The sequence below is a fragment of the Onychomys torridus genome, chromosome 4, assembly GCF_903995425.1.
Source record: "Onychomys torridus chromosome 4, mOncTor1.1, whole genome shotgun sequence".
In the NCBI taxonomy this organism is placed as follows: Eukaryota; Metazoa; Chordata; class Mammalia; order Rodentia; family Cricetidae; genus Onychomys; species Onychomys torridus.
The window spans coordinates 4,124,250-4,152,173 of NC_050446.1; the positions used below are offsets into that span (position 1 = coordinate 4,124,250).

The 27,924-nt window shown below is 45.8% G+C and overlaps 1 protein-coding gene across 1 annotated transcript; it reads left to right on the top strand.

Annotated features, from left to right (window-relative positions):
* Positions 1-5,495: 5,495 nt before the first annotated feature.
* Positions 5,496-27,728, top strand: Rabepk (Rab9 effector protein with kelch motifs). Its single transcript, XM_036185060.1, is given in 9 exon segments — positions 5,496-5,854; positions 8,133-8,191; positions 11,700-11,763; positions 11,765-11,858; positions 15,182-15,334; positions 22,421-22,582; positions 23,986-24,135; positions 26,689-26,838; positions 27,416-27,728. Coding segments are annotated over 8 exon segments (1,119 nt in total). The 5' UTR covers positions 5,496-5,854; positions 8,133-8,138; the 3' UTR covers positions 27,709-27,728.
* The last annotated feature ends 196 nt before the right edge of the window (positions 27,729-27,924 follow it).

The window sequence follows — 27,924 nt, forward strand, 5'->3', positions numbered from 1 at the left end:
TAAGTTCAAGGACAGCCAGAGCTACACAAAGAAACCTTGTTTTGATAAACCAAAACAATTAAAACAAGCACACAGCAGGAGCTAGAGTGGCTCAGCAGTTAAGAGTTTAATGCTCTTGCAAAAAAGACTGAGGTCCAATGGAAGCAGGAGAGTCAGGCCAGCATGGGCTACATGATATGCTGTATCAAAAAGAAAAAGAAAAGCTGGAGAGATGGGTCAGCATTTAATTAAGACTGTAAAGATGACCTGAGTTCAGTTTCCATCACCTACATCTGGTGGCTCACAACTGCCTGTAACTCCAGCTCCAGGGTGACCTGGTGCCTCTGGCCTCCAAGGGCACCATGTGCACATATCCCTACACACACACACTAATTTAAAATAATCTTATGGGCTGCAGAGATGGCTCAGAGGTTGAGAGAACTGACTGCTCTTCCAGAAGGCTCAGGTTCAATTCCCAGCACACACATGGCAACTCACAACTGTCTTTAGCTCCAAGATCTGACACCCTCACACACATACATGCAGGCAAAACACCAATGCACATTAAAATAAATAGGGCCAGGCAGTGGTAGCCCACATTTTTAATGCCAGCCTCTCCGGAGGCAGACGGATCTACAGCGCTAGTGTTTTCCAGGACAGGTAGGGCTGTTACACAGAGAAACTCTGTCTTGAAAAACCAAAAATAAACAGTTGAGATTTATTTTTTTGCTGGGCAGTGATGGCACACGCCTTTAATCCCAGCACTCTTTTGGATCTCTGAGTTCGAGGACAGTTTGGTCTACCAAACAAGTTCCAGGACAGTCAGGGCTACACAAGAGAAACCATGTCTCGAAAACAAACAAAAAGATTTATTTTATATGTATGACTGTTTTGCCTGCATGCGTGTCTGTGCCTGGTGCCTGTAAAGGCCAGAAGAGGGCATCACATCCCTTGGAACTGGAGTTACAGAAGGTTACAAACCGCCATGCCCTTGCTGGAAACAGAACTTCCATTCCAGGTCCTCTGAAAGAGCAGCCAGTGCTCTAACCACTGAGATATCTCTCCATTCCCAGCAAGAAATATCTTAAGATCCTATCTCAGAAAGAAAACAAAAATTACCAAGCAGAAAGAAGATGCAGGAAATAACTTCATGTATCAAATGAGAGAGGAAAACAGCAAAATCTTAACAGAAATAAAATTCACCAACAAAAATTTAATTTTTTCTTGAAAAAATAGCGGTAAGCCCATAGCTTAAATTATAAAAACTGCAACAAAAAGAATTCAAATGACCAAGAGTTTATGCACTACATAATAAATCAAAGTTAATGGAGTAAAATAGACAGTTCAGGCGGTGGTGGCGCACGCCTTTAATGCCAGCACTCGGGAGCCAGGCAGGTGGATCTGTGAGTTCGAGGCCAGTCTGGTCTACAGAGTGAGTTCCAGGACAGGCAGGGCTACACAGAGATTTAAACGATGTCTGCGGGGCAGGAGGAGACACTAGCAACCATCGGATAAACACCAACGGGGACCTAAGCACTAGCTTTAGCAAAAGCAAAATACGTTTAAAGACAGTGGTACACGAACGGCCTGCCTCCTTTACATTCATTCCTTTAACGCTCTTAACTTGAACTGAGACTTCCTTGGAAAACCAAGAATACGACACTTTGGGAATACAGGAATAGCTCGCTGATCATAAAAGCATTTGAACTTCTTGATAAGCGATCGCTTCTTCACTTAAATAGCTCAACAACGTACTAAGAACTGGGACCCACATCCGAATCATCAGAAGAACGCTAACACGCCTAAGAAGCAATTTAGGGGAGTGGTGAAGCAGAGGCGACTTGACACACTCCTATTACTGTCACATCGATCCCGCCCACCGGCTTCCCACCTCTCAGGGCCTTAAAACACACTGCGGCCACCCGCGTCCCTGGAGCAGACAGCAGCTCCTGTCACCTCTGCTGGGAGGACCCCATCCCCAGAGCACTGCCCGCTGGGGCTCGGCCGGGCTCCGTCTCCGGGAAACCCAGCGTGTAAGAGTGAGTCTTTATGCAAAGCTGCTAGGGCTCGGAGTCCTCAGGGAGCCAGGGGGTCGCACATCCCTGGGATCTCCCCTCAGGGAGCCGCTCCAGCATTCAGGGAACTCGGGCTGCCCTGGTTCTCGGCGTCTCGCCGCGTCGGACCCGGTCGCCTTACACCGCGGAGCCCCTCCGCCGCGCCAAGACCGGTGCCTGGTAGGGGTCCGGCCGAGGGAGGAGGGCAGACTGGCTGGCGCCCTAAAGCCGGAAGGGGCTTGCCTCGCAAACAGGACGGCCTCCGGCCCGGCTCACCTTCAGGTCGTTCTCGGGAAGGTACTTGCACTGCCGCGCTATCTCCACATACTTGTCCAGATCTAGCGGCGCCATTTTAGGAAGAACGAGACGCGACGACGGCAGCAGCAGCAGCTGTAGTGCCGGAGGCAGCGGCGGAGGCCGAAGCCGGAACCCTCCTTACGTCACGTCCGACCCGTGAGTGGCGTCTGCGCAGCGACGTCGAAGCCTAACTCGCTTCTTTCCGCGCGGTGACACGCCCCGCGCCCTCTCAGACGGAACACCGGGTCTCTAAGAGAACTCGGGGGTGGGGGTAGGGGTGGGGGTGGGGGTGGGGGTGGGGGTGGGGTGGGGGTGGGGTGGGGGGGGGTGGGGTGGGGTGGGGGTGGGGGTCCTGTTGACGAAACCTGCTGGGACCCGTAGCTGTCTGCCGTGGGGCGTGCTGGGATTTGTAGTTTTAGTGAAACCGAATGCTCCTCCTCTCCAGCTCTTCACCTCCAGGAAACCAGATGAAGATTTTCCCAGGGAAGATTACTTAGACTAGGTATTCCCTGGCTCCCATTCCTTCCCTGTAAAGCACCCTGCCAGTATCTTCAGTTAAAGTTAGGATAACTGTTGCCGACTTTCCAGGGCTAGTGAAGACCTGGCCTAGACGTGTGAAACAGATTTCACACCCCCAATTCTCCGTCTTGGAAGAAAAGAAACAAATATTCAATCATTTCTTATGCTAAATTCTGTACAAATACTGGGCGCCCTTTTTTTTCCCTCTTTAATTCTTGTAAGACTGAGGAGTGCAAAGCTTGCACGAGTTACTTGCCCCAAATCCCAAAGGAAACAAAAAACGTGGTGCCTAGCCTGGAAAACAGCCTACTGAATTAATCAAATGTGTGAGTCCCACATGGGGGCAGGAAGGGTTTTTTGTGTTGCGTTTTTTTAATTTTTTTTTTTTTAGCTTTGTTTAAATAATCTGTGTCAAAAAAAAAAAAAAAAAAAAAAAAAATCTCAGTGCCAAGAACAGTTCTTGAGCCAGACAGCGACGGCACACAGCTTTGATCCCAGCGCGGAGGCAGAGGCAGGCCAAGACTGCCTCGCAGAGAAACCCAGTCTGGAAACACAAAACAAACACCTAATAATAGCTTTTGGGGGGACGGGGGGGGGGGGGGGGGGGGGGCGGTTTTGAGACAAGGTTTCTCTGTGTAGTTTTGATGTCTGTCCTGGATCTCGCTCGAACTCACAGAGATCCGCCTGCCTCTGCCTCCTCATGCTGGGATTAAAGGTGTACGCCACCACAACCCGGCTTTGAGTTCTGTTTTTAAAACGGGAGTCAAAAACCTGGATATGAGGAGGCAGAGGAGGCAGATCTCTGAGTTTGAGGCCAGCCTGGTCTACAGATCGAATTCAGGACAGGTTCAAAAAAAAAAAAAAAGAACTCAAACATTCCTGCAAGAATTCAGGAATATAAGGTTGGAGAGATGTCTCAGTGGTTAAGAGCCCTGGCTGCTCTTCCAAAAGACCCAGATTCAATTCCCAGAACCCACAAGGCAGCCCGCAACTGTCTGTAACTCTGGTTCCAGGGGACCTGACACCCTTGGTTCTCTCTCCAGAAGGAAATTATTCTTCAGTAGTCACTGGGAAATTTTCTATTAATTACAGGAAATCATAAGAGTCCAGGGGTTAGAAATACATAGGCTAGCAACCTAGGCTACATAAAGACACCCTCTTTGATTCAGAACTGTAATTTTCATTTTGAAAAGTGTTAGGGCAGTGGTGGTGCACACCTTTAATCCCAGCACTCAGGAAGCAGAGGCAGGTGGATCTCTGAGTTCTAGGCCAGGCTGGTCTACAGAGTGAGTTCCAGGACTGTCAGGGCCACATAAAAAAACCCTGTCTCAAAAAGAAAAAAGAAAAGAAATACATGACAAAATAGTGAAAAGAGTTGCAGCCCCCAAATTCCACTTTGTCCATGAATTTTGGTTATATTTTCAAGTACCTAAATGAGTTAAGTTGGAGTTCTGGCATTGTGGCCCTTATCTGTAAATCCCAGCACTTGGGAGGTGGAGGAGGCAGGAAGATCAGGAATTCAAGGTCATCCTTAGCTACACAGTGAGTTGAGACAAGCCTGAGCCACATGAGACCGTGTCTCAAAATTAAAACCCAAGTTTTGCTTTCACTCACATTAGTACATTCTCTCAACATCTGTCTGCTGTTGTCCTCATTCTATATGTGAGTAAACTAGGGTTCAGAGAGGGGAACTGACTTGGCAGATGTCAGAGTTCCCTGTTAGGTGCTGGAGCTTGTGTCTGAAGCCAAGTTTGTCTGCCCTCTCCCCATAAATGCAGTAAGTAGACCTGTTGTGTCTAGTCTGTTTTGAGTTCTGATTGTAGTGAGCTTGAGTGTGGTACTCTGATCACACATAGGCACAGGCGAGTCACTTGGTTTTAGGACATAGATCAGAGATGATGCAGATGAAGTTGCCGGCAGAGGGTTGTTCATTTATAGATAGAAGTAATCATGGTCTTTACAGAGGACCAGCTCTGGGCTTCATAGATACCCGACCACAATCCCTATAGAAATCTTATGATTTCTCTGTTACAGAGAGAATACACCTGAAGTATTAGTAACTTTCCCCAAGATCATACAGTCTCAGTGAACTTTTTATTCCCCACCCTTCACAATAGGCCCTAGTTGTTGTGTTTAATCTTTCTGCTCAGCCTGTAAGCTCCCCAAGACCAAGGGCCTGTGGTCTGGAACATGCTGTAACCACAAACAGCAATCATGGAAATGAACTTCTTTAAGCTCCACAGCTTGAATCAGCCTGAAGCCTGCACAGGCAAAGCCTGGCCAGAGGAGCATGCACATAAACTCACTCAGGAGCCTGGAGCAGAACTCAGGGTGGGCCTGGTTTACATAATGAGTTCCAGGCCACGCCTCCCCATCAGAAGTCACTACTAACCACTGCTGTAACAAACTCCACTAGTCCTTTAAGGGATGAACAAGGAATTGGAGTAACTGAACGGTATGCCAACCAGTACGCAGGGTTCCAGGCCGCTCTGACTGGTTTGGAGAGGTAGCTGCTGCCGGGAGACTGCAGAAGCGCAGAGCGGTTGGCCAGCGCACTTCCGGGACTTGGGGAAGCGGGTGGGCTCTTAAGCCCCGCCCTGTGGGTGGAGCCACGATCTGGACGAGCCAGGGCTGCGGCAGGTAATTTGGTGCTGGTCTGGAGGTCTCTGGGCGGGGCCGTCGGAAGGATTGCGGATCTCCGCACTCTCGGAAGTGTGCCTGAGCTGGTTGGAAGGGACAAGGTCCCTGGTCTCCCGCCGGCCACATTAGCGGAAAGCTGGCAGCCATTTCTCCCTGACCCTGACTTCTTTCACGAGGAGATGTGGCCGGGAGAGGGGATGTAAAGGAGGTAGCTAGGAGAGTTCCCTCCCATGCGAAGCTGGCCCTTGGAGCTCTGACCCTGTGGTCCGCAGCCTAGGCCGCAGGTGGACCTCACCGGTGCATCTCTCCTTTAGTTCCTCTTCTTCTCTCATTTATCCCTACTTCTACTCTCTGCGGGCCCGTTGGTAAGTTATCAGAAAATAATCTGAAGGACGGACATGCTAAGATTTTAGAATTTAGTATAGATACTTTTCTGTTACTATTATTTTGAGACAAAAGTCTCACTATGTAGCCCAGGCTGACCTCTATCAGTCTACTGCCTCAAACCTCCCAAGTGCCAGGCAGTGCACTGCTGTGCCTGGCTGACTACAGACTTTTAAATAGATAATTATATTCAAGGGTTGGCAGAGTGCCCGCCTAGTGAGAACGCAGACTTGGGTTCGATCCCCACTACAGTATAAAACCAGGCATAGTGGGATTGATTGTAATCATAGCTTTTGGGAAGTGGAGGCAGGAGGATCAGAAGTTCAAGGTCACTCTTGGCTACATAATGAGTCAAGGCTAGCCTATGCTACATGAGACCTTGTCTCTAAATAAATAAATAAGTTTGAAAAAAAAGATAATTACATTTAGAATGATTCCTGTAATAATGATGGCTAAATAGATATGGTCATAAAGGAAACCCAAATCCAAGTCCTTCTAATTAAGCCTCCCTGCCAAGTGTGTGTGTATTGCTAATGGAAAGTTTCTTTAAGGAACCTTTGAAATGGACTTTATTCTCTCTGTCTCTCTCTGTCTCTCTCTCTCTCTCTCTCTCTCTCTCTCTTCAAGACAGGGTTTCTCTGTGTAGCCCTGGCTGTCTTAGAACTCTGTAGACCAAACTGGCCTGGAACTTACAGAGATCCACCTGCCTCTGCCTCCCAGGTGCTGGGATTAAAGGCATGTGCCACCACTGCTCAGCTTTTTAAATTTGTTTTCTTTTGGGGGAGGAGGGAGTCTTTATTTTTTATTTATTTCTTTTTCTGGAAGTGAACCCAGGGTCTTGTCCATGCTAACCAGGCACTGCACTACAGAGCCACACCAGCTCCTTGAGACCAACTGTAAATGTTGACTAGAAGTGTACAAGTTCATAAGAAGGGAAGATAGGGGAGACAGTAATTACCACAAAACACATGTTGATTTTATTAACTCCCCAGTGGGTGAGGGGATTTAATACAGGTTATGAAAGGACTTGTTGTGTTAGGGGAACAACAGGAAGCCCGATATTGCAGGTGGGGTCCATAAAAAAGATACAGGTCACTCCACACAGCTGGGGACACATAGTGAGACCCTGTTTCAAAACAACAAAATACAGATCAGAAAGCTTGGTCTTCTGTTTCATACTGAGACCAAGATTTATCTCAGAATTGAGTATTACTCAGCTACTTAGATTGTTCTATCATATGTGTATAGGTGTGTATGTGTGGGGGGGACGTTGAGATAGAGTTTCTGTGTTTCCCTGGCTGTCCTAGAACTCACAATGTAGACCAGGCTGGCTTTGAACTCACAGAGATCTGCCTGCCTCTACCTCACCAGTGCTGTGTACCACTATGCCTGGCTCTTAAAAAATACTTTTAATTCAATTTTTAAGTTAGTCTGCAAAATAATGTGTTTCAGGGGGCTGGAGAGATGGCTCAGTGGTTAAAAGCACTGGCTGCTCTTCCAGAGGGCCCAAGTTCAATTCCTAGCACCCACATGGCAGCTCAAAACTGTCCATAACTCCTGTTTTAGGGGTTCCAACACCCTCATACAGACATACAGGCAAAACACCAATGTACATAAAATAAAAATAAATAATTTTTAAAATACAATATGTTTCATTATGGCACTTCCATATGTATGTGTCCTACATTGTTCTGATTTGTAGGCCCTGCCTTATTGCTGTCCCCATGCCTGTTTTACCTTTAATAAAGACCTCTGACATATGATATGTGCCCCTCCCTCATGAGACGCAGAGACAGATGGAAAACATTAGCTGAAAATCTTGAGTAGTTGTGTCGAGGCTGGGGGTGTGGCTGATGCATGAGGCCCTGGGTCTGAACCTGTCACTGGTGGGGACAGGGAGAAGAGAAAAAGGCTGGGTATAGTGGCTGCAATTCAAGACTGAAGAGACTAGGCAGGACTCTCCAGAGTGGGAGTCAGCCGAGGCCACTAAGCTCTTGTTTCAAAACAAAAAGGGTTCTCCCCTAAGTGTGGTGAGCTTGATTCACATTTGCTAGAAATTAGAAGATTCACCCTTAAAGGTTTGGTGGGTTTGTTGTTGTTCCTTCCCAGTTTGGGGGTCCAACCTGGGGCCTTGCTCATACTGGACAAGTGCTCTACCACTGAGCCCCTCCACAATCTAATAAAGATTTGTGAGGGCACGGCCAGATTTGTTGTGTTGTAGGAAGATGCCTGAACACTGCCTTCCTCTCTTCTGCATAGGGCGTCATGAAGCAGCTGCCAGTCTTGGAGCCTGGAGACAAGCCCAGGAAAGCTACATGGTCTGTAAGGAAGGATTCAGACACACATAAGAGCTCGCGTTTTTGTTTCCTAGATATGTAGTTTACTAACACATGTGAGCATCACCACAAAGAGGTAGCAATGAAACTGTGGTAGTTAGACTCAAAGAGTCTGAGAAGGTCTTAAGAGGAAAGATTGGTGGGCAGTAATTATCACAGAGCAGCTATTTAATTTTATTAAAATCTGTTTACCAGGAGGAATAAAACACTGGCCATCTGGCATCCTCAGCTCCTACTCTTAGGTCCACTCCTGAGCTGTGACTCATTCTTAGGTTTCAGGGAGTTGAATTTGGATTATACTGGCTTCAGTGTCCCTTGGCTGTCTATTAAACCCTTCATTCAGGAACTCACACTGGCTAACATCAGTGGCTGCTCTATAGGCTCCAGAAGTCAAAGGCAAATAGTCCCTCTGTAGTGAAGTTAGAGACAGAGCAGGCAATGGGGTTTGACCTGCACTGAGGGGCTCACAGAACGTTGCAGAGAGGTGCAGTGTCCCTACAGGACTCCAAATGAGCTTCCATGCCTGTTTCTGTGACCTGGCTTGCTGCAGAGCCATCCCCCATGTGCTGGAGATGTGTTCTAGTATAAAGCCGTCTACAGAACTGGGAATGTAGCTGGGAGAGCTCTACCTTGCATGTATAATACCCCTAATTAGATCCTCAACACTGAACAAGACAAAGCAGGCACCTTAAATGAGGCCCTGTATAATCAGTCTGTTTCTGCCTGTCCATTCAATCTCAACTATCTCTACATACTCTTTTGCTGTTTTGTTTGCTGTTGAGACAGACTCTCATGTAGCCCAGGTTGGCTCCTAACTTTTAGCAATCCTCCTTTCTCGGCCTCCGAAGTGCAGACATTATAGGTATAGCCACCAAGATTGACCTTGTTTTGTTTCAAAGCAGACTGTCTAGTACTCAGATACTACTAGATGGTCACTTGGAGTTCAATGCTAGCATGGGCAATGGAGTAAAATGTTGTCTAGAAAAAAAAAAAAAAAAGACAAAAAACTTTTATATTAAAACTATTCACCGGGCAGTGGTGGCACATGCCCTTACTCCCAGCACTCGGGAGGCAGAGCCAGGCAGATCTCTGTGAGTTCAAGGCCAGCCTGGTCTACAGAGCGAGATCCAGGAAAGGCGCAAAGCTACGCAGAGAAACCCTGTCTTGAAAAACCAAAACAAAACAAAAAACTATTCTTTGGCTGTGAAAGCAATGAAGAAGATATCCCTGAAGCTTTTAAATGGCCCTTTTAACTACTGGTCCATGAGGGCTGTGAAGGCTGGGAATGCTCTATTTCACTTGGCATCTTTCTAGACGGTTATCCTTTCTTGGCTTTTGGTTTGTTTATACAGAATTTCTCTGTCTAGCTCTTTCTGTCCTAGAATTTGTTCTGTAGACTAGGCTGGCCGAAAACTCACAAAGATCCTCCTGCCTCTGCCTCCTGAGTGCTAGGATCAAAGACATGTGCCAACTACCACCCAGCTTTTATTCTTGAATATAGTGCTCAGACTCTTAACTTTTTTACACCTCTGTTCCCCAACCTTTAAACTCAACCTGTAGTAATAGTACTGATGGCTAGTGAGCATCCACAAGGTGAAATGAAGCCGAGGTTGTTGCTTTGTGAGCAGCGTGCATGGGACATTGTTAGCAATCCTTCAGGTGATGGGATACGCAAATCTGACTGTCAAAACAGATCTGAGCAAGGAGGAAAGATCCAGAAATCACTGATAGTGACAGAGATGGGCGTCTGTAGAAACCACCTGGACATATGAAATGAATCAGAAGAGCAAGCACAGACGGAGGGAAAGGTATCCTAGGAGACAGTTCTGAGGGCTGGCGGGAAAGGGACCAGAGAGAAGAGGAGCAGCTGCCGGAAGGTGAGCGCATTGCCAGAGGAAGAGATGTGGAGAAGCCAGGTTCTGGAAAAGGCGTGGGAAAGTGGGAGGAGTCAGGAGTACCAGCATCAGATAGCTCAAATAAGACAGGACCTGGGCGGGGATAGCCACGAGCTGTTCCTACTCACTGAGTGCCCTGACACAGGCCTGTAATCCCACATTTGGGAGGTGGGGGCAGAAGCATCAGGAACTTAAGGTCATCCTGGGCTTTCTGGAGTCCTAGACTGCCTGAGACCCTGTCTCAAACTAAATTTTGTTTGTTATTTACTTATTATTTATACAGTGTTCTATGCGTGTATCACTGCCTGCCAAAAGAGAGCGCCAGATCTCATTGTAGATGGTTGTGAGCCACCATGTGGTTGCTGGGAATTGAACTCAGGACCTCTGGAAGAGCAACCAGTGCTCTTAACCTCTGAGCCATCTCTCCAGCCCCTTGGTTGGTTTGTTTCCAACTTGGAAGCTCGAGTTGCATTTTTTTTTCTGTTCAAAATCAAAATAAATGTATTGGGGAATGCCTGATCCTCTGTTTCAGCTTTGAGTCCTAGGTTTAGCTTCTATTTGGTTGAGGTTTCCAAGCCTGGAAAGGCTCTTAATGGATTTCATATAATCCTTATGAGGCTTGATCCATGAGTTCTGGAGAATTTTCTCCATAGGGAGACACTGGCTGTTCGCCAGGACCTGGACATCACAGTTGTCCCTATGAATATGATATGATAAGGCCCTGGCATTGTTTACTGACTCACTCCCTGTGACCTTGCAAGCCGTTTGAGACTTCACAACTCCCTTTGAAGGTAAAACTGCCACAATCCTTGGGTTTTTGTTTTGTTTTGTTCTGCTTTTTTGAGACAGGATTTCTCTGTATAGTCTTGGCTGTCCTGGAACTTACTCTGAAGACCAGGCTGGCCTCAGACTCAGAGATGCACTTGCCTCTGCCTCCCAAGTGCTGGGACTGAAGGCATGCACCATCACCATCCTGCAACAATCCTTGTTTTTAAATAGAGAATACTAAGGTTCAGAAAGGTTAAGTGGCTCCCCAAATGCCACACGTCTAGAAATCACTGAAGCTCATTCTTGAACCAGGTCTGTCTGAACCTACAGACCATGAATACACCATCCTGGTGGTGCTAAGGCACACCAGTGGACATCTCTCACTTCCCCTGTCTACCACAGAGCTCCATGGGAGTCAAAAGTCCAGCCAAAATTGAAAGTCAGAGACTGAGCGAAGGGAAGGTATTGGGCAAAGGGGAGGTACTGTAGTTGGTCAGGATATGATGCTTTGCTGAATACAATTGAGATAGCATTGTGGAGCCAGTGAGACAGCTCAGCAGGTGAAGGCACTTGCCCAGCAAGCCTGGTGACTTGGGTTCAATCTCAGGAACCCAATAAAAGTAGAAGGAGAAACCAGTTCTATAGAGTTTTCATCTGACCTCAACACCTGCACCATGGCACTTACACACACATCACGCACATGCTCATGTACAATAGCAAAAAATTTAAAGCATCAGTATGTGTACCAGACCTTTCTGGTGACCATTTTGTGAGGAATGGAAGACTATTTTCACACAGGCCTCCTGAATCTATCTTCTCTTTGGCAGGTACACTTTGACTGGCCCTGGAGACAAACCCTGCCCTCGAGTTGGCCACAGCTGCTCATATTTGCCCCCCAGTTGGTGATGACAAGAGAGGGAAGGTCTTCATTGTAGGGGGAGCAAATCCGAACCAGAGCTTCTCAGATGTGCACACTATGGATCTGGGTAAGATCAATGCTGCAGAGTGTTCCTAAAAATACTCGCTCTGCTGGGTGTGGTGGTACACATTTTCAAAACCAGACTAGAGAGGCAGAGGTAAGACAGCCCCCAGGAGTCCAAAGCCAGCCTGGCCTATATAGAAGTGCCAAGCCAGGAAAACGTAGATCCTGTCTCAAAATAATAATAATAATTGTAATAATAATAATAATACCAACTCACACCAGACACAGGGTTTTCCTCTTAAAGAGAGGAATGTTTTTTCTGGCCCCCAAGGTCTCTGCTGACCTCTAGCACATGCCCACCTGTTCAGTGCATCCTTGTTGGGAAGAGTCTGTATCGAGCCCCGGCAATCTAGAAATTGGATATTTATTAACTGTCCTAGGAGGCATCAGTGACTCTCATGTCTCCTCCTGTCTCCTGTCCACATTCTGATAAATCATCAGGCCCTGACTTTGTCTCCCACTCTGGTCTCCTGGCTTCCATGTTGGATCACTCCACAGTGCATACTCCTTACCTACCCAGAAAGTGCTGCTCTTTGGTTTGGGGGAATGTTACTTTGTTTTGAAGTAGTCTCATGTGGCTCAGGCTAGACTTGAACTCACTGTGGATATGGAACTAGCTAAGGATGACCTTGAACTCCTGATTCTTTTGCCTTCACCTCTCAAGTGACTACTACCACAAATCTGTGCTGCTTCAGCTGGCCTGTGTAAGCTGATGATCAACCCTGGTTTTCATGTGTGTTCTCCCATCTCCTCCTTCACAGATCTTAGCGCAGGTTATTATTCTGTGTACTTCCCACAGGAGTTTAAGGTTCTCGGAAACAGAGAGTGAACATTTTTTAAAGAACATGTAGCCAGAGAAAGCACTTTGTAATTTGATGAATGAATGAATGAATGAATGAATGAATGAAGTTGTGGACAAATTATTATTATGTGATATACTGCTATAAAAAGGCAGAAGTTGAAAATTAGTGAACCACATCTATGTTTGGCTATGGCCATGTAGCATTTCTGTTATAATATATATATACACACACACACACACACACACACACACACACACACACACACACACATATATATATATTAGTGGGTTTGTTTTTGTTTTTGTTTTTTCAAGACAGGTCTTCTCTATATATTCCTGACTGTCCTGGAACTCACTCTGTAGACCAGGCTGGCCTTGAACTCACAGAGATCTGCCTGCCTCTGCCTCCCAAGTGCTAGGGTTAAAGGTGTGCGCCGCCGCTGCTGCTGCTGCTGCTTCTGCTGCTGCTGCTGCTGCTGCCGCCACCACCGCCGCCGCCTAGCTATATATTAGTTTTTTGAGACAGAGTTTCTCTATGTAGCCTTGCCTATCCCGGATATGTAGACTGGTTTTGAACTGACAGCAATGTACCTGCCTCTGCCTCCCAAGTATTAAGAACTGGGATTAAAGCTGTGTGCTTTCACAGCCAGTCCAAATATTAATATTTTATTACATTATTATTTTTTACATTTGCATAGCACACATAGAGATTAGAGGAAAACTTTGCAAAATTTTAAAGATTTGTTGTATTGTAATTTTTTACTTATTTAGTTTTTTTGAGACAGGGTTTCTTTGTATAGCCTTGCCTCTGTAGACCAGGCTGGCCTTGAACTCAGAGATCTACCTGCCTCTGGAGGCACCACCACTGCCCAGCTGTTCTATTTATTTATTTTTTTAGAGATGATTGGCTTAAGGGATTATTTTAAGAACTAAATTTATGTGTATTAGTGTTTTGCCTGCATGTATGCATGTGTACCACAGAAAAGTTGGAGCCGTTGGAAATGGAATTAGAGAGTTGGAGTGACCTCTCTTAACTGCTGGGCCATTCCTCAGGCTGTTATCCTACTAGTTCCAATATGTGTGTGTGTGGAGGGTCTGGGGTGGGATGTGCATGTGAGTGCCGATGCCCATGGAGGCCAGAAACATTGGATCCCCTAGAGTTGGATTACATGGATGCTGGGAGTTGAGCTTAGGTTGTCTGTAAGATTAGCAAGTGCCCTTAACAACTGAGCCTTCTCTCCAGCCCCAATTATGTCAATTTTAACATACACACTTGATCTGTGAATGAGTCAAGATTGAAATAACAGAAATGAGGCTGCGAGCTGGCCTAGTTGGTCAAGGCACCTGCTGCCCAGCCTCCTCTGAGTTTGATCCCTGAAACCCACTTGGTAGAAGGAAGAAATTGAACTCTCCAAAGTTGTTCCCTGACCTCCATGCAGGTGCTATGACACTAATGCGTATGCACATATGCACACATAAGAACTAGACTAATTAGAAAACTCTAAATCACCAGGGTTGGGCTTCCCATAATAATTTTAGGAGGTCTGGCATCTAGCCTCCTGCGTGGCTGCATGACAATGGTTATTTAGACCTGGAGTGTCACCTCTTGACATGGTCTCCACCCACGGAGTTTCCACAGTCTGTTTATACTGTCCAGGCACTTGAATCTCTGCTCCCAGCACCGGGCAAAGATGCCTTGAGTCTCTTTCAGCCCTCAAGAAGCTTACCTTATAGCTCAGTTTTATTGTGTCTGTCTGTCTGTCTGTCTGTCTGTCTGTCTGTGACAGCATCTTCCTATGCCTAGATTCTCTGTGTAGCCCAAATTGGTCTCAAACTCATAACCCTTCTGTCTCTACTTTCCAAGTAGTGGGGTCCTAGACCACCATACCAGCTTCAGTTACATCTTTATTACAAGTTATCAGTACCATGATGACCTCAGCAAGGCCATTTGGACCATAGTATCCTATTACATAGAGATTACTAACCAGCTTCATTTGCAGTTGTGATTACCTAACAGCAGCATGATACTTGTAAGGTCCTAAGTTAGTGATTTGCTAACTAAAAGAATTAGTTGGTTTAGGCATCATTTCTCTGTTTGCCCAGAGATCCAGTTGGGCCACTTAAAATGGGGATGGGGGAGATTGAGATTTATATAGATATCAGGAGTGTATTTTAGGATCTAAGGACAAAAAGTAGCATCCAGGCTGCTGAGAGAGTAGAAACTGGATCCACTGGAGCCAGCAGCTGCCTCTAGTCCCGTTAGTTACAGCTGGAGAGTTGCGCTGTCTCTGTGTCACTTGAACTCTGTGGGAGGAAGAAGGGAGGCAGTCTCCATGAAAGAGGCTTCGTGGTCCAGGCAGACAGCCTGCAAGTGTGTGCTAGAGAACATTTCGGTATTTTGGTTTGAACATGTTCCCTTTAAGGACTGATGGTTGGTCATTTATGATTTCCCTCCTATCCCTGACTTTGTCAGCCAGAATTACCAGTTGCCGGCTCTGTCTAAGGACTGGGCAAATGTTTTCTAGGAACACAGCGGTGGGACACGGCCACCAGGGAAGGCCTCTTACCTCGGTACGAGCATGCCAGCTTCACTCCCTCCTGCACGCCTCACAGCATCTGGGTGTTCGGGGGTGCAGACCAGTCAGGAAACCGAAATTGTCTGCAAGTCTTGAATCCTGGTGAGTAGACATAGGTTATTTTCTTCTTATCATACACATGTGGATGCAGTTATGTTATAGTATATTAGATTATTATTATTATTTTATTTTTTTGCATTTTAAAATTTGTGTGTGTGTGGACATTCAGTAGTACACATGTGGAAGACAGTTACCTCCTTTCACCATGTGGGTCCCAGGGATCAAACGCACCCAGCTAGCCCAGTACTCCTGACCTGCTCTCAAGTGATGGAATTATAGGACTATCTGATGCAAAGTGCCAGAGAGGGCTGAATTTTCTTTTGTGTCAAGTATTGAAATTTCTTGGCAGTGTTTGAAAAGTGTCTTCTTAGGTGTCCGCTGACTGGTTTGAGTGTTTGTAATCCTCCCTGCCCTTCCTCGATGTAAAGGCTTTTTTATTTCTTGTTTTTATTGTTTTATTTATTTCTTTGTTTGGTTTGGTTTGGTTTTTCAAAACAGGGTTTCTCTGTGTAGCTTTTTGCCTTTCCTGGAACTTGCTTTGGAGACCAGGCTGGCCTTGAACTCACAGAGATCCACCTGCTTCAGCTTTCCAAGGGCTGGGATTAAAGATGTGCGCCACCACTGCCTGGCTAAAATACTTTGTTTTTAAATTTTATGTGTATGAGTGTTTTGGCAGCATGTGTATCTGGCGCACCATGTGCATGCAGTACCTGAAGAGGCCAGAAGAGGGCTTCAGACCACCACCACCACCACCACCACCCCCGAACTAGAGTTACACACAACCACCACATAGATGCTGGGAACCAAACCTTTGGAAGAGCACAAGTGTTCTTACCTGCTGTGCCATATCTCTAGACTCCCCTCCCTCCCTCCCTCCCTCCCTCCCTCCCTCCCTCCCTCCCTCCCTCCCTCTCTCTCTCTCTAACCCTGGCTGGCCAGGAACTCTTTATGCAGACCTTGAGCTCAGAAATGCACCTGGCTCTGCCTTCCAAGTGCTGGGATTAAAGGCAAGCATCACCATCATGGCCGAAATGTAAATGCTTTGAGGATAAGGGTTCGTTCACTGTTCCTAGGGTCCAGAACACACTCGGATACAGAGTAGATACTCTACCGGCCTCCTGGTGTATGCTGAAGCCATTTTGTCTGGAACACCATTATAGAGTATGGTGGTTAAGCTGGGTCTGGTGGTGCAGGCCTGATATCCCAGGTGCTTGAAAGGCTGAGGCAGAAGGATCACAAGTTCAAGGTCACTCTGGGCTAGAGTATGATGGTTGACAGTTCACATCAGGCCAGAGTGTAGACAGGTATAGAGTGCTTGCCTGGCATGTGTGAATCTCTTGGTTTGATTCCCAGAACATGTGAGAGAAGTAGTTCAGGTCAGAATCTGTGCTTTGCTATACACTATCCATGACACTATTCACCATGACCTTGAGCAAAACCTGTCTCAGTTTTCTTTCCTATCTTGTTGGGTATTAATAGTTCCTCCCTTGTGAATTTGTTAAAGATTTAAATTAGCAGCTAACACTCACTCTCTGTTAGTTGCTGTATTAAACCAGACAGAATTTGAAAACTGGGAATTGGTTCTAAAAGTCCACCTTTAAAAAGATGGCAGTGTAGCTGGGTGGTTGTAGTGCATGCCTTTAATCCCAGCACTCGGGAGGCAGAGGCAGGTGGGTCTCTGTGAGTTCAAGGCCAGCCAGGGCTGTGTAGTGAAACAGAAAACAGCAAAAACAGTGAAACTCTGGGAAGCTCCTATCAGGGAAATTGATTTGATTGTTTTTTGTTTTTTTGTGGAATATTCCTTTACACTGTGTGAATACATGTCACCGTGATTGGTTTAATAAAGAAGCTGACTGGCCAATAGCTGGACAGGATAAGGTTAGGGGGTAGAGCCAGACTAAGAGAATGCTGGGAAGAAGAAGGAGGAGTCTGAGGAGTCACCAGCCAGACTCAGAAGAAGTGACATAAAAAGTACATAGATGAGGTAAACGAGCCTTGGGGCAGCACATAGCTGAAGGGAAATGGGTTAAGTTACAAGAGCTTGTTAAAGACAAATCTCAGCTATTGACCAAGCATTTATAATTAATAAGAAGTCTCTATGTGGTTATTTGGGAACTGATTGTCAGGACAGGAAAGTCTGCCTACATTTTTAAAATTTGTTTTGGTTGTTTGTTTTTGCTGATTGTCTTGTTAGAGAGTGTAGGCTCTCCATCTTCCTGCCTCATTCTCCCAAGTGCTGCAGTTACACATGTGAGCCACTGTACCCAAGATTTAGTTCTCTTATTCAAACCCTGCCTGAGATCTGCAGCTCTAGAGAGGGTTCATTCACTCTGATGTAGGCCGAGGCCCTTTCCATCTTTACATTCGTTTTTACTCCCACATGTATTTGTACATGCCTTGTGTAACATTTTGTATGTTGAATGCAGATCTTTTGCAAAAAGCAGTTTTTCTAACAAGAACTAATACTTGGTTGTGGTGGAGCTAGTGTGGGAATCTGACAGATCAGGCCTCAATCCTCTGCTCCACTTTCCAGAGGCCTTCACAAGCTTCTGGTCTCCCATACATTTCTCAGGGGTGAGTGAGCACCACGGGAAGGACCAAGAGCTTGGTCTTTTTCTGTCCTGCCAGCCAGCTCCCAAATAATGATATGGAGAGCTCTTATAAATTATGAAAGCTCAGCCTGTAGCTTAGGCTTGTTTCTAACTAGCTCTTGTAAGTTAGCCCATTTATATTAACCTACATTCTATCACATGGCATCTCTGTGTCTCCTGGGGTCTCTTCAAGCCTCAATTATCTCCTCCTTTCTTTCTCTCTTTCCAGAAATACCCCCTGCCTAGCTATTGGCTGTTCATCTCTTGATTAAACCAATCACAATAATATATCTTCACACAGTGTACAAATATCCCACAACTACTAACCTGTGACTCTTAATTATCTTAATAGTTTTCAAGGACTAGAACTTTGCATTATGTTTAAAAATGAGCTGTATTGGTACAACATCCCAAACCAGAGTAGAAACATATATACAGTATAAGAAAAATAACCTTAAATTTGTATCAGCATATAAAAATCCATACCAATTTAAAATATTTGAGACTAGTAGTTGTTCAAAAGTAGACTCAAGGGGCTGGAGAGATGGCTCAGTGGTTAAGAGCACTGTCTGCTCTTCCAGAGGACCCAGGTTCAATTCCCAGCACCCACATGGCAGCTCACAATTGTCTACAATTTCAGCTCCAGAAGTTCTGACACCTTTACACAGATACACATGCAGGCAAAACACACATGAAGTAAAAATAAATAAATCGTTTTTTTAAAAAAAGTAGACTCAGGGAGCTGGAGAGATGGCTCAGAGTTTAAGAGCACCAGGTGCTCCCCAAAAGTCCTGAGTTCAATTCCCAACAACCACATGGTGGCTTATAACTATCTGTAATGATATCTGCATACATAATAATACATAATATATACATATATAATAAATAAATCTTTTTTAAAAAAGTAGACTCAACAATCCACCCTTTTTATCCCATCATTCTATATACTCCCTTTTTCCCTTCAGTAACAGATCCCTGAATCTAATCCCTTTTGTTCAGCTTTTTTCCTGATCATGACCAACAACAACTTGTAACCAACCCCCCTAAATGGTTACAAACATTTATAACCCACCAAACAACCAAAAACCACCCACCCCACCTCTTGGGAAGGTGGATGTCATGTTCTCTAGACTGCTTCCTGTTGTCTAGCTTGATGATGTCCTCAGGGGGTCCTGAGAAAACTGGGATAATGGTCAAGTCCTGAGAGAGCTGGCTGTACCATTTGTTGTGTAGTCTCTGTGTGATGGGAAAGTGTAGAGTTTATCTGAAGTCCTGGCTGGATAGTCTGTGAGGCTGGACCATCTCAGCCAACAGCCCTGAAGTTGGTTTGGATGCAGAATTTTGAAATACCTGCAACAGAGGCACTCAGAGAGGATGGATCACCTGGGCTATCTGTTTTCATTGGTGTCTGGTTTCTGAAAACACAGATACTTTTAAAGTTAACATACATATCTGCATTAACACAAGTATGAAATATGCAGTGTGTGCAAGTCAGTCAAAAATGATTTTTTAGCTGGGCAGGGGTGGCACATGCCTTTAATCACAGCACTCAGGAGGCAGAGGCAGGTGGATCTCTGTGAGTTCAAGGCCAGCCTGGTCTCCAAAGCGAGTTCCAGGAAACGTGCAAGGCTACACAGAGAAACCTTGTCTCGAAAAACAAAACCAAAAAAAAAAAAAAAAAAAAAAAAAAATAGATTTTTTGCTTTATGTTTGAGCAGATGGAAAGCATCTGTCAACTTTATAATTTTGTTTGGACTGTGTAACCAAACCTCTCTCTATGCCATATGAAAGGATGGCATGTAATAATAAGGCTTATTATGTCTCATCCAGTCTCAGAGCTGTTCCCATAGCATAGGGATCAGCACATACTGTCAACTGCCCTGTAGACTTTCTTGGTTTCTTTTTTTTATGTCGGTAGCCAAGAGGTGTTCCCCAATCAAATCCAATCTTTATTAATTTTGAGGAGAGCCGCATCTTTTTCTTTTCTGTGGAAACAAAGGCACAATCTCTCCTCCGATGCAACATATTTTTTAACTTTCATTTTGAAGTTAGGACATTCTTAAAATATATATTTTGGTATAATTTAGCAGTTTCCATAATCCAATGTCTCTCAGCAGCTAATGTTTTTTTGTACATTAATATTTTAAAAAAATTCAGAGTCAAACAAAGCACCATAAGGATCTAGATGCTCTGTGTATTCACTTTTGTGACTTTTTGTGGCTTTTTCTTTTTATATTACTTTACTCTTTCTTTAAAGACTTTATTATTTTTAAACTATTTTTCTATGACTATCTTACCCATCTTTTACTCTGTCTGTTTAGAGGTTTTCTCTGTTTGGACCACTTTACTGTGCACCTTCTCCAACCTCAAGACAAACCCTAAACAGCCACACACAGCAGCTCTGGCAGCTAGCTCTGACCCCCTGGGTTCCCTGACAGCTAAGCATCATACCAACCTGTTTACCACTCCAGTTCTGGGAAGCTGCTGTGTCCACAATGCGGCAGCACTTTTACCTAGCACACAGGCTGCTTGAGTGCTCACCTGCACAGCGGGCCTCTTACCCCTGCCTCTGTACCCAAGCCTACCGAAGAGACCGTTTTCTCGGGCCCTGTGTGGATATTTGGGCCCCACATTGGACACTATAAGTAACAAGTCTTTTTCTGTCCCACCAACCAGCTCCCAAATAATGACATGGAGAGCTCTTATTAATTATGAAACTCAGACTATATAGCTTGGGCTTGTTCCTAAGTAGCTCTTATAAGTTAACCCATTTACATTAATCTACATTCTATCATATGGCATTACCTCTCTCCTATCTTGCACCCCCTGTTTCTTCTCTGTGTCTCCTGAGGTCTCCTTAAGCCTCGATTATCTCCTCTTTCCTTTCTGCCAGGAAGTCCCACCTATACCTCCTGCCTAGCTATTGGCCATTCAGCTCTTTATTAAACCAATCACAGTAATATATATTCACACAGTATACAAATATCCCACAACAGCTCAGGCCTACCACCTTGCACGAGAAGGTGCTGAGTTAGTGTATCTGGCCCCATAACATTCATTTTTATTTTGGAAAGGAAAGAAACTGTACACACCCTATGTGGTGACGTATTTTTTTTTTTCAAGACAGAATGGTAGAAAAGTCACAGACCATGATGTTATTAAAGCTGTTCAAATTTGGAATGGAGAGATGGCTCAGTGGAGCACTGGCTGCTCTTTCAGAGGTTCTGAGTTCAATTCCCAGCAACCACATAGTGGCTCACAACCATCTACAGTGGGATCTTATGCCCTCTTCTGGCATAAAGGTGCACATGCAGATGGAGCACTCATACATAAATTAAGTAAATAAACCTTTAAAAAACAAAACTATTCAAACTGGGACTTGAAAGATAACTCAGCAGTTAGAGCACCTGACTGTTCTGACAGGGGACAGGTTTGATTCCCAGTGCCCACACGGAGGCTTACAACTGTCTGTAACTCCAGTCTAGGGGATCTGATGCCCTCTTCTGGCCTCCGCAATCACCAGGCAAAACATACATATAGATCCAGGCAAAACAGTCATACATGTAAAAATAAAATAAATATTTTTTAAAAAGGAGGAGTTGGGGATTTAGCTCAGTGGTAGAGCGCTTGCCTAGCAAGCACAAAGCCCTGGGTTCGGTCCTCAGCTCTGGAAAAAAAAAAAAAAAAAAAAAAGAATGTATCTAAAGCCCAACAGCCATTTGCTAGCCATACCACCTTAAGCAAGTAACAATGTAGTTTGGCTTCAGTTCCCATTGAGAAGGGAGAAACTGACATTTATTTGTTACTTATTATTCAGTAGGGTTATTATTAGTGCCTCTAAAATTGCAGTGATATTGTCTATTTTTCTATATTGTCTATATTTGATATTGTCTATATTGTCTTTTTAATGTATTTTATGTATGTGAATGTTCTATCTGCATGTATGCCTGCACGCCATAAGAGGGCATCAGATCCCATTATAGATGATTGTGAAACACCATGTGGTTGCTGGGAATTGAACTCAGGTCCTCTGGAAGAAGAGCCAGTGCTCTTAATCTCTAAGCCATCTCTCCAGCCAGTCTTTCTTTTTCTAGGCCACATTTTCTAGGCAACTTGGCACATTTGGCCTCTGGCATCTAGTGGGAATGGATTTTAACAGCTGCTGGGCTCCTGCAAGGTAGAGGCAGAGTTGTCAGCAGACGGGGAGGTCTCACTCCTCATTGAACTTACGGCTTCTCAGCTTTGGGGAATTTGGTCTGTCCAGACGACCTCTGATATCATCCTGTTCTTCCTTGGCATTGGAGTCCCCTGCCTAAAGTTGTGCCATGCAGTGCCATGCCACACCATGCCATGCTGTTCTCCTCAGAGACTAGGGTACAAAGGTGACCCTGCTAAGCCCTACCAAGAGTCACGGGCAGGGTCTGCAGATGTGGATCAGTGGTAGAATACAAGGCACAGATCCCCAGTACCTCAGGAAATTAACAGTAAGGTCAGAAGTCCCTCAGCCCAGGTCTTGCTTATTTTTTCTCTGGACTAGAAACCAGGACTTGGACCACGCCCGAAGTGAGCAGCCCGCCACCATCCCCAAGAACATTCCACACATCATCGGCAGCGATTGGAAACCAGCTGTATGTTTTTGGGGGAGGAGAGCGAGGTGCCCAGCCTGTGCAGGACGTGAAGTTGCACGTATTTGACGCAAGTATGGACTACGGGTCTGGGGTCTGGGGTTTGCTTACCTGGCCAGGGCCACCTCAGCCTCCTTTATCTCTCACACAAGAAACAGGGTCTTGAGAAAAGATTTGAGCTAAGTGGACTACTTGCCTAGCATGCACCAAACCCCACCCACATTAGTCCCTAGCACCACACAAACCAAGCATGATGGCAGGTGTGTGTTCATAATCTGGGCAGGTGGGATCAGGCCTAGATGAGGATACGTGAAACCTGCCACATACAAAATATATCAAGGGGGCTGGAGAGATGGCTCAGTGGTTAGAGCACTGACTGCTCTTTCAGAGGTCCTGAGTTCAATTCCCAGCAACCACACGGTGGCTCACAACCATCTGTAATGAGGTCTGGTGCCCTCTTCTGGCCTGCAGATATACATGCAGGCAAACCACTGTACCCATAATAAATAAGTAAATCTTTAAAAAGTACACAGAGTTTTTTTTTAAAAAAAGAATTTCTTTAAATTAGTCAATCAATCAATCAATTAATCAATCGAGATTGGTTGATTGGTGCATGTCTTTAATCCTAGCACTCTGAGGCAGAAGCAAACAGGTCTCTGGTGTACATGGTTCCAGGCCAGCCACAGCTTACACAGTGAGACCCAATCTCAAAAAATAGACAGTGACAAAAAGGAAGCAGCTCCTGGCTGAGTGCAGCTCGATGGTGATGCGTGTGCTTGTCTGTGCGCCCTGCACTTGATCTCCTTCCCCTGGAAAACAAACTGCCACAGCAGAGAGAGAAAACAAAACAAAATGATACCCAAGGCTTTTCACAGAAGCAGCACACACTTTTATGTTAACTTGGGGGCAGTCCTGGGTTAAAGCTTTCAGGACACATTGGTGAAATTATGAAGGCCACTCCACGTAGTTAAAAGGGAGGTTTATTTTGTGGGCTAACTTACAAATGAAGGGGTAGGTTGCAGGGTCTGGCAAAGGTATCGCGTAGTCTGGCGATGTTCTCTGGAGAACTCTGCTTGGTCTACCTCCAGCGTCCAGGGTCCCGGAACCAAGAGCGAGACCTTCTCTCGATCCTCGGTCTTCCTTCTCCGCCCTGCCTTGTAGGCGTGACCATTACCCAAGCCTCAGTGGTGGTTGGAACTTCCAGGCCAATGCTGGGATGGCTATCCACTACACACATTTTTCAATCCAAAGCAAGAAATAGCTTCCCAGTGCCCAGACTTTAGGGCCTGCCCGCCAGTCACTGGCTTTGCAGTCTCCAGCCTGGAAGTGTCCAAGTAGAGGTTGAGTGGTAGGATGGAGAGCTACTTGGCTGGTAGGTCAGAGGGAAGGTTCCAAGATCACTTCCTCTTGGAGCATCTTTTCTTTGGAAGTGCCTGAAGAAGCATGACACCTGGTATCAGTGCGTTTACTTTCGTAGACACTTTGACGTGGTCTCAGCCAGAGACACATGGAAGTCCTCCGTCTCCCCGGCATGGCCATGTGATGGTGGCAGCAGGGACAAAACTCTTCATCCATGGAGGTTTAGCAGGGGACAAGTTCTTTGATGACCTCCATTGCATTGATATAAGTAAGTATGTTGGAGGGTCAGGGGGCTGATGTGTCCAAAATTCTTTAAAATACGCTTGGAAAGAATTCATCTTTGCTCTTCTGGGTTGGTAACTTGAGAGGCTGTTAGAGTCTTTCCTGGACTCCATGAAGCAAGGCCTGGATACTAAGGAACACAAGGCTGGGGAGAGAGCTCTGCCATGAGGCACATGACTGCACTTTCCCACCACCCACAGACCAGACAAAACACTGAACACTCCAAATCAGTGAGTTAGGCAGGTAGATAGACAGACAGACAGGCCTGAAGAAGGAGAAAGAAGAAAAAATATAATTAACAACTGGGACTAGAGAGATGGCTCAGCAGTGACAAGCCCTTGCTGCCCTTACAGAGTACCCGAACTCAGTTCCTCTGGCAGCTGCTGGGTATTCAGAACTTCTGGTCTCAGCTGACCTGCACATACCCACACATAGACACACATAGGCATGTAATTAAAAATAAGAGATTTCTAGCTGGGCAGTGCTAGTGTACGCCTTTAATCCCAGCACTTGGGAGGCAGGAGCAGGAAGGACTCTGAGTTCGAGGCCAGCCTGGTCTACAGAGTGAGATCCAGGGCAGCCAGGGCTACACAGAGAAACCCTGTCTTGAAAAACCAGAAAACAACAACAACAACAACAAAATAAAATATTGTATGTGTAAGAGCATTTTCCTGCATGTATGTCTGTATACCAACACATGTATATAGCACCGATGGAGGCCAGAAGAGGGCATTGGATTCCCTAGAACAGGAGTCACAGGTGGTTGTAGGTGCGGGAAGTAAGCCAGCACTTCTAGAAGAGCCAAGCCAAATACATCTTTTTAAATTTTTTCTTTGCTTTTCTTTTCCTGAGACGAGGTCACACTTGGCTTGCCTAGTGCTCTGTATATAGCCCAAGCTGTCCTTGAACTCCTAGAGATCCAAGCCTCAGCCTCCAAAGTGTTGGGATTAAGAGTGTGCACCACCATACCCAATTACATCTATTTTTTAAAAAGAGCGAAATAAAAATAATGCAGTCAATCCCCAACACTGAGAGCATGAGCAAGCCTGTCATCTCTTCCTTCACCCACCCTCCCATTGCATTCCCTGCAGTCTGTGTTCCCAGCCAGAGCTCTTTAGGCTTTGGCTCCTGTTCCATTTCTGGTCCAGATAATGGAGGTGGATGACCAGAACTGCATGTTTGCTGGGCTGCATGGTCAAAAGCCCTCGAAAAAGGAAAGCTAGAGAGAACCTGAAGCTTGTCTTCACTTCTGGGGGCTGTACTCTTCTGAGTCTTTCTGGCAGGGACTTCCTCTTCCCTTTGTGTATTTCCAGTCCTCAGTGAAGTTGCTGGAGAGGAGAGTGGGTGAGAGCTTGTCTGCTCTTGAGTGATGGATGAATAAATGAGCAAGGTCTGCCTGGTTCTAGACTACAGAACAAAGGAGTAATGTGCACAAGAACTGCGCAAAGCACTGTGTCCTCAGAAGCAGGCTCACTGGCTGGAATTCCTCCATTGGCTACCATCAGGGATTTCTCTAACTTTTTTTTTTTTTTTTTTTTTTTGAGACAGTCTAGCTGTGCAGCCCAGCCTCAAACTGGCGATCCTCCTGCTGAGTTCAAGGGCTAGAGTCATGCACTCCCATGCAGTTTCAAACAGGACAGGATTTGTTCTTGTTGTTTTGAGACAAGGTCTTTCTATGTAGCTGTGGTTGTCATGTAACTCACTCTATAGACCAGGATGGCCTGCCTCTGCCTCTGAGTGCTTGGGTTAAAAGTGTGCGCCATCGTGCTTGACCTGATAATTTTCTAAAACTGCCCATTTTCCTGTGCTAGCTATTGTTCTCATCCTTCCCAAATGGTTTCTAATTTAAAACCCAGTGGTATGTATATACTTCATTTAAACGCTCCTTGGAAAACATGCAGACGTCTCTGCAAAAGTAGTGCTGGGAATGAGTGCTGGGTCAGCGCGGGGCAGCATAGAGGACACAGGCTGTGCAGCCTTGGTGTGGCTGACTCGGCCACTTTCAAGACTCTGTCTTCTCACCCTGTGTGCTCATCTGTAAGAAGGAAGGATGTAGGTAGAAGTGATAGCAGCTCACAGGGCTGAACACACGTGTCACAGCCAGCACTCATAAAAGTTGCTGTTGGAGGGGCTGGAGAGATGGCTTGGCATCTTCCAGAGGACCTGGGTTTCATTCCTAGCACCCTCATGGCAGCTCATAGCCAGTGTAATTTCAGTGCAAGGCATGAAACACCCTCATCTGGCCTCCATGCATGCATGTGGTGCACAGACAATCTTAGAGATTTCCTGTGACTCATGCATGGTATTGAACACCTTTAATCCCAGCATTTGGGAGGTAAAGGCAGAAGTTCACGGCCAGCCTGGTTTACATAGGGCATTCCAGATAGGGCTACCTAGTGAGACCCTGTCTCAAAAAAACCCAAAAACCAAACAAACAAAAAAAAGAACACCTCCCTGTGGATGACCCTCACTAATCATTTTGCAGCAAGTAATTTGAAATCACATTTTGGCTCATGTGCAAAACTCTTTCTTGTGACAGGTGACATGAAATGGCAGAAACTTAGTCCCACAGGGGCCGTTCCAGCAGGCTGTGCTGCCCACGCTGCTGTAGCTGTGGGAAAGCACGTGTATGTGTTTGGAGGAATGACTCCCACTGGAGCACTGAACACAATGTACAGGTATCACACAGGTGAGCAGGCCTCACTCCTGATCTTTAAACAAATACAAACATTCTTTGAAGAGTGATGCAGAATTTTGTTGGGTCGTGGTGACACACACCTTTTATCCCAGAACTTGGGAGGCAGAAGCAGGTGAATCTCTGTGAGTTTGAGACCAGCCTGGTCTACACAGAAAGACCCTGTCTCAAAACAAAACAAAACCCCACAGAGCTGGGCAGTGGTGGTGTATGCCTTTATTCTCAGCACTTGGGAGGCAGAGGCAGGTGGATCTCTGTGAGTTCGAGGCCAGCCTGGGCTACAGAGTGAGTTCTAGGACAGGCACCAAAACTACACAGAGAAACCCTGTCTTGAAAAAACAAAACAAAATACAATAACAACAACAACAAAACCAAAAAACCCCACAGAAATCCACGGCCTCTCTGTGTAGCCAGGCTGAGATGCAGCATTCCTCCTGCAGTGTCTCCTGAGCATGGGAATGGCAGTGTACACTGGCCCAGACTGTTTTCCCTTTATTTCCTCTGTGGATTAACTAATGCAGAAAACCATTGACTGCTTCTGGAAACATCTGTCTCTGTCCCCCTTACTTAGAAAAGCAGCATTGGACGTCACTCCAGTTTGATACTTTTCTACCCGCTGGACGACTGGACCACTCCATGTGTGTTGTTCCATGGCCAGTGACATCTGCCTCTGAGGATGAAGACTCGGAGTCTGGCGTCCTCAACTGTGAAGCTGAGGAAGGGGATGCTGTGGACAAACATGGGACTCAGGGCGGTGGGCCATCTGAGGAGACTCAGGCTAACATGTTGCTCTGTTTTGTCTTTGGTGGGATGAATACAGAAGGGGAGATCTATGATGATTGCATTGTGACTGTAGTTGACTAATAAAACCCACATTTTTATTACTTGTTACTTTTTACAAAAGTGAAACATCTGAGAGTCAGGGTGCCAGATACTCTGCACAGTGTATTCCCTTAACCAAAAGGGGTGTGCACGCCTGTAGTTGCACGTGGGAGGTGGAGGCAGAGGGTCAGGAGGAACTGTCAACTTCAGCTACATAGTAAATTGGAAGGCCAGCTGGGCCACATGAAATGCTGTCTT